This window comes from Stegostoma tigrinum, chromosome 3 (genome assembly GCF_030684315.1).
Source record: "Stegostoma tigrinum isolate sSteTig4 chromosome 3, sSteTig4.hap1, whole genome shotgun sequence".
Classification (NCBI taxonomy): domain Eukaryota; kingdom Metazoa; phylum Chordata; class Chondrichthyes; order Orectolobiformes; family Stegostomatidae; genus Stegostoma; species Stegostoma tigrinum.
In genome coordinates this window covers 76,842,919-76,857,278 of record NC_081356.1, presented here as the reverse complement: position 1 = coordinate 76,857,278, position 14,360 = coordinate 76,842,919, and the positions used below count along the sequence as shown (strand labels likewise).

At 51.2% G+C, this 14,360-nt stretch overlaps 1 protein-coding gene across 3 annotated transcripts in view; it reads left to right on the top strand.

Annotated features, from left to right (window-relative positions):
* LOC125450806 (aminopeptidase N-like) overlaps positions 1–14,360 on the top strand; it is a 128,374-nt gene that overhangs the window by 91,154 nt on the left and 22,860 nt on the right. For 2 of the 3 annotated variants that reach the window (XM_059644683.1, XM_048527015.2), the window contains exon 15: positions 13,648–13,742. The exons of the other annotated variant lie outside the window; for it this stretch is intronic. In XM_059644683.1, coding sequence (XP_059500666.1) covers positions 13,648–13,742 — 95 coding nt within the window. The remainder of the gene's footprint in view (positions 1–13,647; positions 13,743–14,360) is intronic. 3 annotated transcript variants of the gene reach the window in all.

Genomic DNA, 14,360 nt, shown 5'->3' with positions numbered 1-14,360 from the left:
TCTTGCTGTGGACTTGACACTGCGCACATTAATGCTCGCAACGTGTACCCCCATTGTGGGCAGTGACCGCAGTACCCTCCCCAAGTCCAAGGTCCAGCCCCTCTATCTGTCCCTTCACGCCCATTGCTCGGGCTAACTGCTGGACGCTCTCCGGGCTCAGGAAACTCTCCCATGCTGCCTTCCGGGTGGCATCCCCCCATCGGGGGTACGGAGGCAGGAGAGTCCGGCTCTGGGTCAGGCTGGGGACGCGCTGTTTCCTCCTTCCTGACTGGAAGTTCCGGGGGGCCCTCCAGTGCCCCAGCGACACGTGACTGGGTGTCGGAGGGAGCCTCAGGATGCCTCCCGTCACCTGGAAGCGTGGTGCTGCTTTCCTTCTCCTTTGAGATCTTTAGCTTCTGCTTCGGGCGGGCCCTCTCTGAATCTCCTTCATCAGAGGAGCTCTTATAGCCCCCCTGTAGCTGCCTCTTCCCACCTGATGGTTGCGGTGCCTGGGCCCGCTGACGCACCTTCCTCCTCGCTTTCCGAACTGTCATCCACTCCCCTGGGTCGCCTGTCGCCGCCTCCATCGACTCCGGGTTGTCGGGGGGAAGCGAAGCCTGGAGGGGCGCTTTGCTGGCCTCGGGCCCATCCTGCGGGGCTGGGCCCTCTTGCACGACCTGGCCCTCCTGCACATTAGTGGGGTCCTTGCAGGGCCCTGGTGCCTTCCTCTCCTCCGGGGGGGGCTGGCCCCGCATTGCCCCTGCCGGCAACCCAGGCGTAGGTGGTCCCCCGCTGCGGGCATGCCCTATAGAGGTGGCCCGCTTCCCCGCAAAGGTTGCAGCTTTTCTCTTGTGGGCAACCCTTTGCAAGGTGTCCCTCCTCCCTGCAGTTCCTGCAGATGGTGGCTTTGCAGTTGGCCGCCACGTGACCTGACCTACCACAGGCATGGCAGACTTTAGGTTGCCCTGCATAGGTCAGGTAGCCCTTGCTCCCACCAATCGTGAAGCTGGACGGTGGGTGTACGATGTTCCCATCCGCGCCCATCCTCAGCGTCACCTTGATCTGCCTCTTACTGGTCCAGATCCCGAAGGGGTCCATGTTGTCAGTTAGGTCCCCTCCCACCTTCACGTACCTTCCAAGGAAGGTCAGGACATCAACTGCTGGCACATGCGGGTTGTACATGTGTACAGTCACCATACGGCTCCTCTGCGCTGGCATCACAAACAGCGGGACAGCGGTCAATACAGAGAGGGGGCCCTCACCTCCTTTCTCCTTGAAAACCTCCAGGAAGCGCTCGCAAAGCTTGGCACTCCTGAAGGTTACATCGTAAAAACCTCCTCCGGGGAAATCCTGCAGGCAGTAAATGTCCGCAGCAGCGAACCCACAACAGTCCAACAGGACCCTCTTCACAAAGAAGGTGCGGTCCACAGGTGCACTTTCATCCACCTTCTTCATGGAAACACGGATGGTGTTCCGGACCCCCTGACCTGGGGCACGAGCACTTGCCGCAGCCATCGTTGCAGGTTGGCTGCTCCCCTGAACCAGCATTAGGCCGAAGCCAGCATTAAGATCCACTGGTCGCAAGGGTGCACAGCCAACCCGACGTCTTCCTTTCACCTCCAAGACAGCACTCTCCTCCTCTCGGTCCACAAGAGAGTGGGTCTTTATTGTGTTCCAGATGTAAGCTGGTTCACTGAGCTGTAAGGTCTGTTCCCAGATGTTTCGTCACCATTCTAGGTAACATCATCAGTGAGCCTCCGACAAAGCGCTGTTGTTATGTCCCACTTTCTACTTATCTGGTTAGGTTTCCTTGGGCTGGTGATGTCATTTCCTGCATTGGTGATGTCATTTCCTGTTCTTTTTCTCAGGGGATGGTAGATTGGCTCCAAATCAATGTGTTTGTTGATGGAGTTCCAGTTGGAATGCCGTGCTTCTAGGAATTCTCGTGCGTGTCTCTGTTTGGCTTGTCCTAGGATGGATGTGTTGTCCCAATCAAAGTGGTGTCCTTCCTCATCTGTATGTAAGGATACTAGTGATAGTGGGTCATGTCATTTTGTGGCTGGTTGATGTTCATGTACCCTGGTGGCTAGCTTTCTGCCAGTTTGTCCAATGTAGTGTTTGTCACAGTTCTTGCAAGGTATTTTGTAGATGATGTTCGTTTTGTTTGTTGTCTGTATAGGGTCTTTTAAGTTCATTAGCTGCTGTTTTAGTGTGTTGGTGGGTTTGTGAGCTACCCTGATGCCAAGAGGTCTGAGTAGCCTGGCAGTCATTTCGGAAATGTCTTTGATGTAGGGGAGAGTGGTTATGGTTTCTGAGCCTGTTTTGTCTGTTTGTTTGGGTTTATTGCTGAGGAATCGGCAGACTGTGTTCATAGAGTACCTATTCTTTTTGAAAACGCTGTATAGGTGATTTTCTTCTGCTCTTCGTAGTTCCTCAGTGTGCAGCGTGTGGTGGCTCGTTGGAATAATGTTCTAATGCAGCTTCGTTTGTGGGTGTTGGGATGGTTGCTCCTGTAGTTCAGTATTTGGTCCGTATGTGTTGTTTCTTGGCCTAGAAGCATGGCATTCCAACCAGAACGCCATCAACAAACACATTGATTTGGAGCCAATCTACCATCCCCTGAGAAAAAGAACAGGAAATGACATCACCAATGCAGGAAATGACATCACCAACCCAAGGAAACCTAACCAGATAAATAGAAAGCGGGACATAACACCAGCGCTTTGTCAGAGGCTCACTGATGATGTTACCTAGAATGGTGACGAAACGTCTGGGAACAAACCGGCAAGCTCAGTGAACTAGCTTACATCTCGAACACAATAAAGACCCACTCTCTTGTGGACCGAGAGGACGAGAGTGCTATCTTGGAGGTGAAAGGAGGACGTTGGGTTGGCTGTGCACCCTTGCGACCAGTGGATCTTAATGCTGGCTTCGGCCTAACGCTGGTTCAGGGGAGCAGCCAACCTGCAACGATGGCTGCGGCAAGTGCTCGTGCCCCAGGTCAGGGGGTCCGGAACACCATCCGTGTTTCTGTAAAGAAGGTGGATGAAGGTGCACCTGTGGACCGCACCTTCTTTGTGAAGAGGGTCCTGTTGGACTGTTGTGGGTTCGCTGCTGCGGACATTTACTGCCTGCAGGATTTCCCCGGAGGAGGTTTTTACGACGTGACCTTCCGGAGTGCCAAGCTTTGCGAGCGCTTCCTGGAGGTTTTCAAGGAGAAAGGAGGTGAGGGCCCCCTCTCTGTATTGACCGCTATCCCACTGTTTGTGATGCCAGCACAGAGGAGCTGTATGGTGACTGTACACATGTACAACCCGCATGTGCCAGCAGTTGATGTCCTGACCTTCCTTGGAAGGTACGTGAAGGTGGAAGGGGACCTAACTGACATCGTGGACCCCTTTGGCATCTGGACGAGTAAGAGGCAGGTCAAGGTGACGCTGAGGATGGGCGCAGACGGGAATGTCGCACACCCACCGTCCAGCTTCGCGATCGGCAGGAGCAGGGGCTACCTGACCTATGCAGGGCAACCTAAAGTCTGCCATGCCTGTGGTAGGTCAGGTCACATGGCGGCCGACTGCAAAGCCTCCATCTGCAGGAACTGCAGGGAGGAGGGACACCTTGCAAAGGATTGCCCACGAGAGAGAAGCTGCAACCTTTGCGGGGAAGCGGGCCACTTCTATAGGGCATGCCCGCAGCGGGGTGCCACCTACGCCCAGGTCGCCGGCAGGGGAAATGCGGGGCCAGCCCCCCCGGAGGAGAGGAAGGCACCAGGACCCAGCAAGGACCCCACTAATGTGCAGGAGGGCCAGGCCGTGCAGGATGGGCCGAAGGCCAGCAAAGCACCCCTGCAGGCTCCGATTTCCCCCCCCCCCCACCCCCGACAACCCGGAGCCAATGGAGGCGGCAACAGGCGACCCAGGGGAGTGGACAACAGTCCGGAAAGCGAGGAGGAAGATGCGTCGACGGGCCCAGGAACCACAACAATCAGGCAGGAAGAGGCAGCTACAGGGGGGCTATAAGAGCTCCTCTGACGAGGAGGATTCGGAGAGGGCCCACCCGAAGCAGAAGTTAAAGGTCTCGAGGGGGAAGGAAAGCAGCACCCCACTTCCAGGTGATGGGAGGCGTCCTGAGGCTCACTCCGACACCCAATCAAGTGCCGCTGGCGCACTGGAGGGCCCCCCGGAACTTCCAGGCGGGAAGGAGGAAACAGCGCGTCCCCAGCCTGACCCGGAGCCGGACCCTCCTGCCTCCGCACCCCTGACGGGGGGATGCCACCCGGAAGGCAGCACGGACGGTTTCCTGAGCCCGGAGAGCGTCCAGCAGTTAGCCCGGGCAATGGGCATGAAGGGATAGATGGAGGGGCTGGACCTTGGACTTGGGGAGGGTACTGCGGTCACTGCCCACAATGGGGGTACGAGTTGCGAGCATTTAATGTGCGCAGCGTCAAGTCAACCGCGAGATGTGTGTCCACGTTGGCCTACCTGACCACCATTAAGGCGGACCTCCTGTTTCTGCAGGAGTGCGGGATACCGCACCTCGGCAGGTACGGGAAATGGTCCGGCGCCTGGACCTGTGGGCCTTCGATCTGGTCGGGGGGTAACGACTGTCGCTCCTCGGGCCTGGCTATTCTGCTGCGGGGGCACAACTTCACCATCTCTCAAGTTCAGGAGGTGGTGGGGGGGCGCCTCCTAGTGGCTGACATCACCTACAGGAATGCTCCCCTGAGGTTGATCAATGTGTACGCCCCAGCGGTACGGAGTGAGCGGTTGGCCGTCCTGCAGCGGCTTCCACCCCTGCTGGCTACGTCCAGGCCGGTCATCCTAGGCGGAGACTTCAACTGCATCATCGATGCAGATGGAAGATCCGGCGTGGGGACAGCAGGTGGAGGGAGTCAACTGGACATCACGTCCAGATTCCTGATGGGCACGGTGAAGGACGCCAAGCTGCTCGACGTCTTCAGCACCCCTGCAGATGGAGCGCAGCAGAGGTACACCTGTCGCGGCCAGACGGGTCTATCCGCTCAAGGATAGACTTCCTGTTTGTGTCACGGACGTTCTCGGTCAGGTCCACCGGTGTCGAGCCGGTGTTGTTCTCTGACCACTGCCTCCTGATGGCCGACTGTCACGTACAGGATGACCATCCGGCCGGCAAGGGGACGTGGAAGCTCAACACGACTCGGTTGACCCCAGAGAACGTCGAGGAGCTTCAGAGGGTGTACGCCGGTTGGAGAACCGTGAAACCCCTCTTTGAGTCTCCAGGTGACTGGTGGGAGACGGTGAAGGAGAACATCAAGAGGTTCTTTGTCCTCAAGGGTGTTCAGAAGGCAAGAGAGAGGCGGGGAAAGCTGTCGCGACTCCAGAAAAGGGTGCAGAACCTGCTCCTTCTGCAGTTGATGGGGGTTGATGTCACGGAGGACGTCCGCGAGGTGAGGGGCCAGCAAGCCTCGCTCTTCGCCGCGGAGGCCTCCAGGATAATCTTCCGGTCCAGGGTCCGCTCCGTGGAGCAGGACGAGACGTGCTCGCGTTTCTTCTTTCAGAAGGTGCACAAAGAGACCTCTGTGCTTAGCCGGCTGAAGGAGGACGACGGCTCGGTGACGTCGTCTCGGCCCGACGTTTTGAGGATCAGCAGATCCTTCTCTGCCGGACTGTACGACACGAAGCCCACGGACAGCACGGCCTCCGAGTCGCTCCTGTCGTCTGTCACGGAGGTCTTAGACGACGGCACGAGGGAGTGGCTGGACCGGCCGATATCCCTGGATGAGCTGGCCAGAGCCCTCAAGTCCTTGCAGAGGAATAGGACTCCCGGAAGCGACGGCTTACCGGTCGAGCTGTATTCCGCTCTGTGGGGCCTGGTCGGCCAGGACCTGCTGGAGGTGTACGATAGTGCGCTTCGGGCAGGGGAAATGTGCAAGTCCATGAGGAAGGGCAACATCACCCTCATTTACAAGAGGAAGGGGGAGAGGGAAGAAATTAAGAATTGGCGTCCAATTTCACTTTTGAACGTGGACTACAAAATCCTGGCCAAGGTCATTGCCAACCGGGTCGGGTCTGTCCTGGAGTCAGTGATTCACCCTGACCAAACCTGTGCTGTGCTGGGCAGGAAGATCGCTGAGAGCCTCGCGCTCATCAGGGATATGATCGCCTACGTACAGGACAGGCGGTTGGACACCTGCCTCATCAGCCTGGACCAGGAGAAGGCCTTCGACAGGGTCTCTCATGCTTACATGAGGGATGTCCTCTCCAAATTGGGGTTCGGGGAGGGCATCCGCAATTGGATCCGGCTGCTCTACGTTAACATCGTTAGCGCAGTCTCGATCAACGGGTGGGAATCGGACAGTTTTCCTGTTAGATCTGGAGTCAGGCAGGGCTGCCCGCTCTCTCCTGCCTTGTTCGTGTGCTGTGTGGAGCCCTTCGCCGCCTCCATCAGGAAGGACGTGAGCCTGAAGGGCGTGACTATCCCAGGCAGCGGAGGCCTTCAGGTCAAGACCTCCCTGTACATGGACGATGTCGCCTTCTTCTGCACCGATCGTCGGTCGGTGAGTAGGCTGTTGGACATCTGCGGCCAGTTTGAACTGGCCTCGGGTGCCAAAGTCAATAGGGGTAAGAGCGAGGCCATGTTCTTCGGGAACTGGGACGACCGCTCCTTCATCCCCTTCACCGTCAGGACAGACTACCTGAAGGTGCTGTGTGTTTGGTTTGGTGGAGCTGGGGCTTGCACTAAGACTTGGGAGGAGCGTATTGCCAAATTTAAGCAGAAGCTGGGCAGGTGGACGCTCCGGTCCCTCTCCATCGCGGGTAAGAACCTGGTTGTCAGGTGCGAGGGGCTTTCGGTACTGTTGTATGTGGCGCAGGCCTGGCCAATTACCTGGACCTGCGTCGCTGTGGTCACCCGGGCCATCTTCCACTTCATTTGGGGGTCGAGGATGGACCGGGTCCGCAGAGACACCATGTACAAAGACCTGGGAAATGGGGGAAAAGGCGTACCGAACCCCACCCTCGCCCTGACGGCTACCTTTGTGTGTGGCTGCATCAAGCTGTGCGTAGATCCTCAGTATGCAAACACCAAGTGTCACTACTTACTGAGGTTCTACCTGTCCCCGGTGTTGCGAAGGATGGGCCTGGCCTCGTTGCCGCGGAATGCTCCGAGTAGTTGGACCGTTCCGTACCACCTGTCCTTCGTGGAGAATAATTTGAAAGGAAACACCTTTGACCACAAGGCCGTCAGGCAGTGGTCAGCACGTAGTATCCTCAGGACCCTTCGGGAAAAGGAGAGGGTGGATCCCGTCGTGTGGTTCCCCACGCAGACTGCCAAAGTCGTTTGGCAGAATGCCTCATCGCCAGAACTTTCAAACAAACACAAGGACATTGCTTGGCTGGCGGTGAGAGGGGCTCTGCCAGTGAGGTCCTTTATGCATGCCCGGAATCTCTGCACCACTGCACGCTGCCCTCGAGGTGGCTGCGGTGGGGACGAGACTGTTCATCGCCTCCTCCTGGAGTGTGCCTATGCGCAGGAGGTCTGGAGGGGGATGCAGTGGTATTTGTCGAGGTTCGTCCTGAGCAGCTCCGTGACGCGGGACTCCATGCTCTACGGGCTGTTTCCGGGGACGCACACCGAGACCAACATCAACTGCGCCTGGAGGACCATCAATGCGGTGAAAGACGCTCTTTGGTCTGCCCGCAACTTGCTGGTCTGCCAGCTGAAAGAACTGACCCCGACCGAGTGTTGCAGACTGGCGCACTCCAAGGTCCAGGGCTACGTGCTGAGGGACGCGCTAAAGCTTGGGGCAGCCGCCGCCAAGGCGCAGTGGGGAAAGACCACCGTATGAGCCCCCTCGTCCAGAAAAGGGAAAAGAATCCTATCTGATAACTGGGCCCAGCTGGCGCCTTCCCCAACTGGTCAGGGGCCCAACTGGGACTGTGCGGGGTGACGACTGCCGGGGCGGTTTCTTTGCTTTGTTTTTTTTTCTCTGTTTTGTTTTTTTTCCTTTAGTTGGTGTACGTACCCCCGGGTAACCCGGAGTGGCTTGCATGACTGGGTAGGTGTATAAATGTTTTATTTTTTGTACATTCTATGAATAAAGTATATTTTTTCAAATAAAAAAAAAGTGACGAAACGTCTGAAAACTAACCTTCCAGCTCAGCAAGCAAACTCACAACCAGAACTTCAACCTGAGCTACAAATCTTCTCAAAACTCACTAAAGTGGAAACTTTTTGAACATAATGTTTAAAGGAAGTTTTGGAATGAATAAATGTGGATTACTTTGTTAAACTATTTGTTCTGAGTTTTGACAGGCAGAGATTCTCTCAGAGCTCAGAAGTGCAAGCCCTCTCCACATGTCTGGAGGTTTACCTCCGTTGGTGTTTTAGTAGTTAGATGATTGACAGGCTGGGCTTCCATCCAGACAGGGAATAATGGAGGTCAGAGCAGTAGGTGGTGGGGATTGCAGCTGCTCCTGGAAAACGCAGGAGAGGTGTCATTATCTAAATAGTCAGGCAGTGACTACACTTTGCTGACTTTAAAAGCTTCTTTGTACAGACGTACAGAAAAACCTGAAGATCCAAACCCAACAATCATAGTTTCAGTCTGTTAAAACATTGGACCACAAATGAATCCCTACACTTTATGCCCATGACCTATGTACAATTAGATATTCAAATAATATATAATTAGCAGGATAATGGATGGTCAAGAGGTGAACTTTCTTTTAAGACCCTGGGAAGGCAGCCCAAGGGGTATTAGAATCTGGCTTTTCTCAAATATTTAAACGGTTGACCTACTCCCTGCCATTCTTTCCCTCCTTTAACACTGCAGGTAAGTTCGTTTTGGGCTGGGTTCAAGCTTCATAATTTGTAACAATTCACCCAACCATAACACTGCCTAGGGCAATTGGCCTGAAAAGGTTAATTCAGTCAAATTGGAATAGCCACGCACACTAAAATATAAATGACTACCTCTGAGGTGCTAAGCAGTTATAAGATAGACTATTTGTTGTTAGTGGTTAGTCAGTTCCACAATCTACAGCTATATAGCATAGACTAAATTATTATCTCTCGGTTTATAATAATGTCTCTTACCTAGTGTTATTGTGTTTAATCTGCTTTAAACTAATGTAACCTCTTATTGTATTAGTATGTGTTAATTTTTATTATCAATACATGACCCTTCCGCCAAAGAGTTACTAGTGATTTATCATTAATATTAGTAAGTCCGGTAGACTAGTATTATAAGAAGCCAGATGCCATTTGCTCCAACAGGACAGAACAATTTTTTGTTGATGGTTATACAACACAATTCCACCTTAGTATATAGGAGTGCATATACAATCTGAGAAAGCTGTAGAATATTATAACGTTGCTGACCTGACATTGGATAAGTCAGCACAACAACTCAGAACGTGAAATGGATCTTCAAGGTTTCTTTAAAACATAAAGATCATGAGTATAAAGAATGTACATCCATCATTAGCAAGCAACAGCCATCATTCTGAGCAAGAAAGCATATTTTGTCTGAAATATCATGAAATTTGAGAAGGAGACAACCATTTTAAAAGCTGTCTACCACTGACCAACTTGAACTACACCAGCCAGAAGAAAACTTTACTGGTCTAATAGGAATGTTAGCTGACCCCAAGCATAAGTATTCACTAATTCAAATCAGCCACATTGGTATCTAATAACTCTTTACCATTCCCAACAATAGAAATGCCCTTGATTTTAAGAAGTTAGAAGAGCTCTTCACTTATGTAAACATGGATAAGAATCTGCAAGTCCTGAATTCATCGAAAGAACAAGAAAAACCCATCAACTATAAGACAACATGACAGCAATATTAAAGCAAACTATTGTGCTTGCTTGAAATCTGAAACAAGAGCAGAAAATTCCTTAGAAACTCAGCAGGTCTGCCAGCATCGTGTGAAGAATTTTTTCAAGCCCAATCTGGCTCTTCTTCAGATCTGAAAGAATCTGGAAAACAGTGTTTTTTTAATATTGTTGTCAGAGGGGAACACAGAAATCAAGTGGAACAGATTATGAGTGGAACAAAAGACAGGGAATGCTAATGGTGGTAAAGGAAGGAGAGGGATGTAAAATAGGGGTAAAAATGAGAAAATAGGTCCATTCAGCTGAGAGTAATGTCAGCAAGACACAAACAAGACATAGCTAGGGCTAAGCTGTGAAGTGTTTAAGTGGAAAATGAGATTTTTTCCTTCAGCATGCTTCATTGGAATATTGTAACAGGCCCAGGATAGAAATATTGGCAATGGATCAAGGTGGAAGGGCAGGGTCATTTCTGTGCACAGTGCAGAGGTGTTCCACAAAGCAGCCACCCAGTCTTCATTTGGTCTTGCCAATACTAAGGTGACGTGCGGAAACTGGAGGGATGGAAAGTGAGAACAGAGAGAATCTGATTGTTGTTCCTGGAGGGAGCGGAAGGGTTGAGGGCAGGTGGGCCGAACGCGGTTGAGGATTTTCTCAGCCATGATGTAGGGGAATTGTTGGTTGAGGATAAAGTAAGACACGTCAGAAACACCCTGGTGGAAAGTGGCATCATTGGAACATAAACAATGGAGGTGGAGAAACTGGGAGAATGGACTGGAATCCTTGTAAGGAGTGGGTGTGAAGAGGCGTAGTAAAGGTAACTTTGGGAGTCGGTATGTTGGAAGTGGATATTGGTGCACAATGTCACAGGCTGGGCAACAATATTCTGGATTTACCTTATAACAAAATTGAAAAGAGAAAGCTATTTCTCACAACTCACTGTCCGTTCGTCATCACATATTTTGAAGAAATTAAAGAACAGCTGGTGGTCCGCTGTCAATATTCATTTGTATTCACAGACCCACAAGTCTTTCCAGATTGAAATGTTCCACTTTCCCCCATGCAGAAGATTACCTGTCCCAATTTGGGCAAATTTATAAAGTCAGAGACTTGGATGGAGAAATGAGCTTATGGTGTATTTAACTCAAAGTCACTACCTCTCCCTCTACTGATGTTCACATCCAAGCCTAACACACAACCCAATATATTGCCCCAGTCATTGGCATATTCCCAGGTCCTGATCCAAGCTCCTACCCAGGCTTCAAACCCCAAACATCAGAGTCTTCATCTTTGTTTTATTTTGACACATTGTTAATAATATTGAAATAAAGTCTATGGCCACTGCCTAGACAGCCCTTGGTTTCATTAAACTGTGGATGAGAACAAAGAACATCCTTGAATGCTTAGAAATGAGTGAGGTCCAATTTCAGATCAATAACTCTGTATCTAGCAGCACCTCTGAAGAAGGAAAGAGAAATATCATTTCAGATCAGTGACCCACCATCAAAATATTATTGACCTGAATGATGGTCCAGAATTTTAAGTGTCCCCACTCTTCCCCTGGGAGTAGGCTGATGGTACAGGTGGAGTCCGATGGGACGGCAGAGAAACTATGCCCATCACTTCTGGACAACTGCTGGCATTTTACCGGTGGCAGAATACATATCAAACAGCCTGCCATCCTTGTCAAATAAGGCCCTCAAAGTTGGCAATTAATAGTTACTTAATGGCATTCTCCCCCTACTGCTCGTATTTTACCAGCGGCAGGCTATGCCTATACCAGGGAGGCAGCCAGGTAAATCCTGATATGGGCTATGGGCTAGAATCTTCTTGTTCATACACCTTCTGCCAACAGAGGGTACTCCTCCAATAACAAGTGCTGCATCAACTTATCCATCCAGCTCAATCTTAACATGTGTACCTCACCAAAGCTTGTTGCCTAACTTGTCCGAGAGAAGCCGGCCCATTTGTCTAGTTATTCAATGTCCACTGCTGTTCCTTATTAAGGACCAACTCCAGTCCCAGCAGTAGCCAATGATTCCATTTGCACTCCTGGGGATGAGCATGACATCCGCTTCATAGAGTCAAAAGTCATGAATTCATTCCATGATCATCTAAAATACTGTGCTGCTTCCTGAGCAGCTGGAGGATGGGCCAACTGCCTCCATACATTGTTTTGGCCACTCTATTTCTCTGGCAGTGCCTGTTTCTTGATCAGCTAAGCATTTCCAACGTTCTCTGCTTTCATTTTGGACTTCCAACAGTTGCTGTAGTTTGCTTTTGTATATGTCTGTGTTAAGCCTGTCTACGTGAAATCAATGATAATAAAATGTGAGGCTGGATGAACAGCAGGCCAAGCAGCATCTCAGGAGCACAAAAGCTGACGTTTCGGGCCTAGACCCTTCATCAGAGAGGGGGATGGGGAGAGGGAACCGGAATAAATAGGGAGAGAGGGGGAGGCGGACCGAAGATGGAGAGTAAAGAAGATAGGTGGAGAGAGTGTAGGTGGGGAGGTAGGGAGGGGATAGGTCAGTCCAGGGAAGACGGACAGGTCAAGGAGGTGGGATGAGGTTAGTAGGTAGCTGGGGGTGCGGCTTGGGGTGGGAGGAAGGGATGGGTGAGAGGAAGAACCGGTTAGGGAGGCAGAGACAGGTTGGACTGGTTTTGGGATGCAGTGGGTGGGGGGGGGAAGAGCTGGGCTGGTTGTGTGGTGCAGTGGGGGGAGGGGACGAACTGGGCTGGTTTAGGGATGCAGTAGGGGAAGGGGAGATTTTGAAACTGGTGAAGTCCACATTGATACCATATGGCTGCAGGGTTCCCAGGCGGAATAAGAGTTGCTGTTCCTGCAACCTTCGGGTGGCATCATTGTGGCAGTGCAGGAGGCCCATGATGGACATGTCATCAAGAGAATGGGAGGGGGAGTGGAAATGGTTTGCGACTGGGAGGTGCAGTTGTTTGTTGCGAACTGAGCGGAGGTGTTCTGCAAAGTGGAAACCAAAAGGGGACCGCTTTGCAGAACACCTCCGCTCAGTTCGCAACAAACAACTGCACCTCCCAGTCGCAAACCATTTCCACTCCCCCTCCCATTCTCTTGATGATATGTCCATCATGGGCCTCCTGCACTGCCACAATGATGCCACCCAAAGGTTGCAGGAACAGCAACTCATATTCCGCCTGGGAACCCTGCAGCCATATGGTATCAATGTGGACTTCACCAGTTTCAAAATCTCCCCTTCCCCTACTGCATCCCTAAACCAGCCCAGTTCGTCCCCTCCCCCCACTGCACCACACAACCAGCCCAGCTCTTCCCCCCCCACCCACTGCATCCCAAAACCAGTCCAACCTGTCTCTGCCTCCCTAACCGGTTCTTCCTCTCACCCATCCCTTCCTCCCACCCCAAGCCGCACCCCCAGCTACCTACTAACCTCATCCCACCTCCTTGACCTGTCCGTCTTCCCTGGACTGACCTATCCCCTTCCTACCTCCCCACCTACACTCTCTCCACCTATCTTCTTTACTCTCCATCTTCGGTCCGCCTCCCCCTCTCTCCCTATTTATTCCAGTTCCCTCTCCCCATCCCCCTCTCTGATGAAGGGTCTAGGCCCGAAACGTCAGCTTTTGTGCTCCTGAGATGCTGCTTGGCCTGCTGTGTTCATCCAGCCTCATATTTTATTATCATGGAATTCTCCATCATCTGCAGTTCCCATTATCTCTGATACTACGTGAAATCAATGTTTTGTTCATTGAACTGTGAGAATTTACTGTATTGAAAGCACAGATTCTACTGCATAATTAACAAATAGCTTCTATTAATATCTTTACTTTGAAGTTTAATTTACTTGTTGTTTCTAGAAATATATTTTCAGTCGAATTGTTCCATTTTATTATCATCAAATGAAATTGATGAATGAAGATTTCAATAATATTCATAATAGCAGTGTTGAAAAGTAAGTATTACAATTTTCAGTCTATTAATAACGAATTAATTTAGCGCATACTTATTTTATAGCAGATGTACAGTTAACTTGCTACCCAGTTGACTATGACCATGAGACCTTAAGATATAGGAACAGGAGTAGCCCGTTCAGCCCCATCAGCCTGTTCCACCTTTCAAAAGGCTCACAGCTGATCCAACAGTCCTCACGTCCACTTTCCTGCCCTTTGTAAAAGCTTTGATTCCCGTACTGATGAAGAATCTATTATCTCAGCTTTAAATATATACAAGCACTCAACTCCGCAGCTCTCTATGGTAAGGCATACCAAAGACTCTCAGTTCTCCAAAAGAAGAGATTTCCTTGTCATCTCAATTTTAAATTGGCACCCTTTTGTTCTGAGAGTATACTCTCTGGCCCTAGGCAGTCCCATTAGGGGAAATATGCTCTCCGCATTTACCTTGTGAAGCCCATTAAGAATACCATGTGTTTCAATGAGACACCTCTCATTCTTTTAAACTCTGATTAGTAGAGTCCCAACTTGCTTATCTTTTGCTCATTAGTCAATCTCTCCACTCCAAGGATCATTCCGGTGAATCTTTTCTGAACTGCTTCCGATGAGATTAATATATA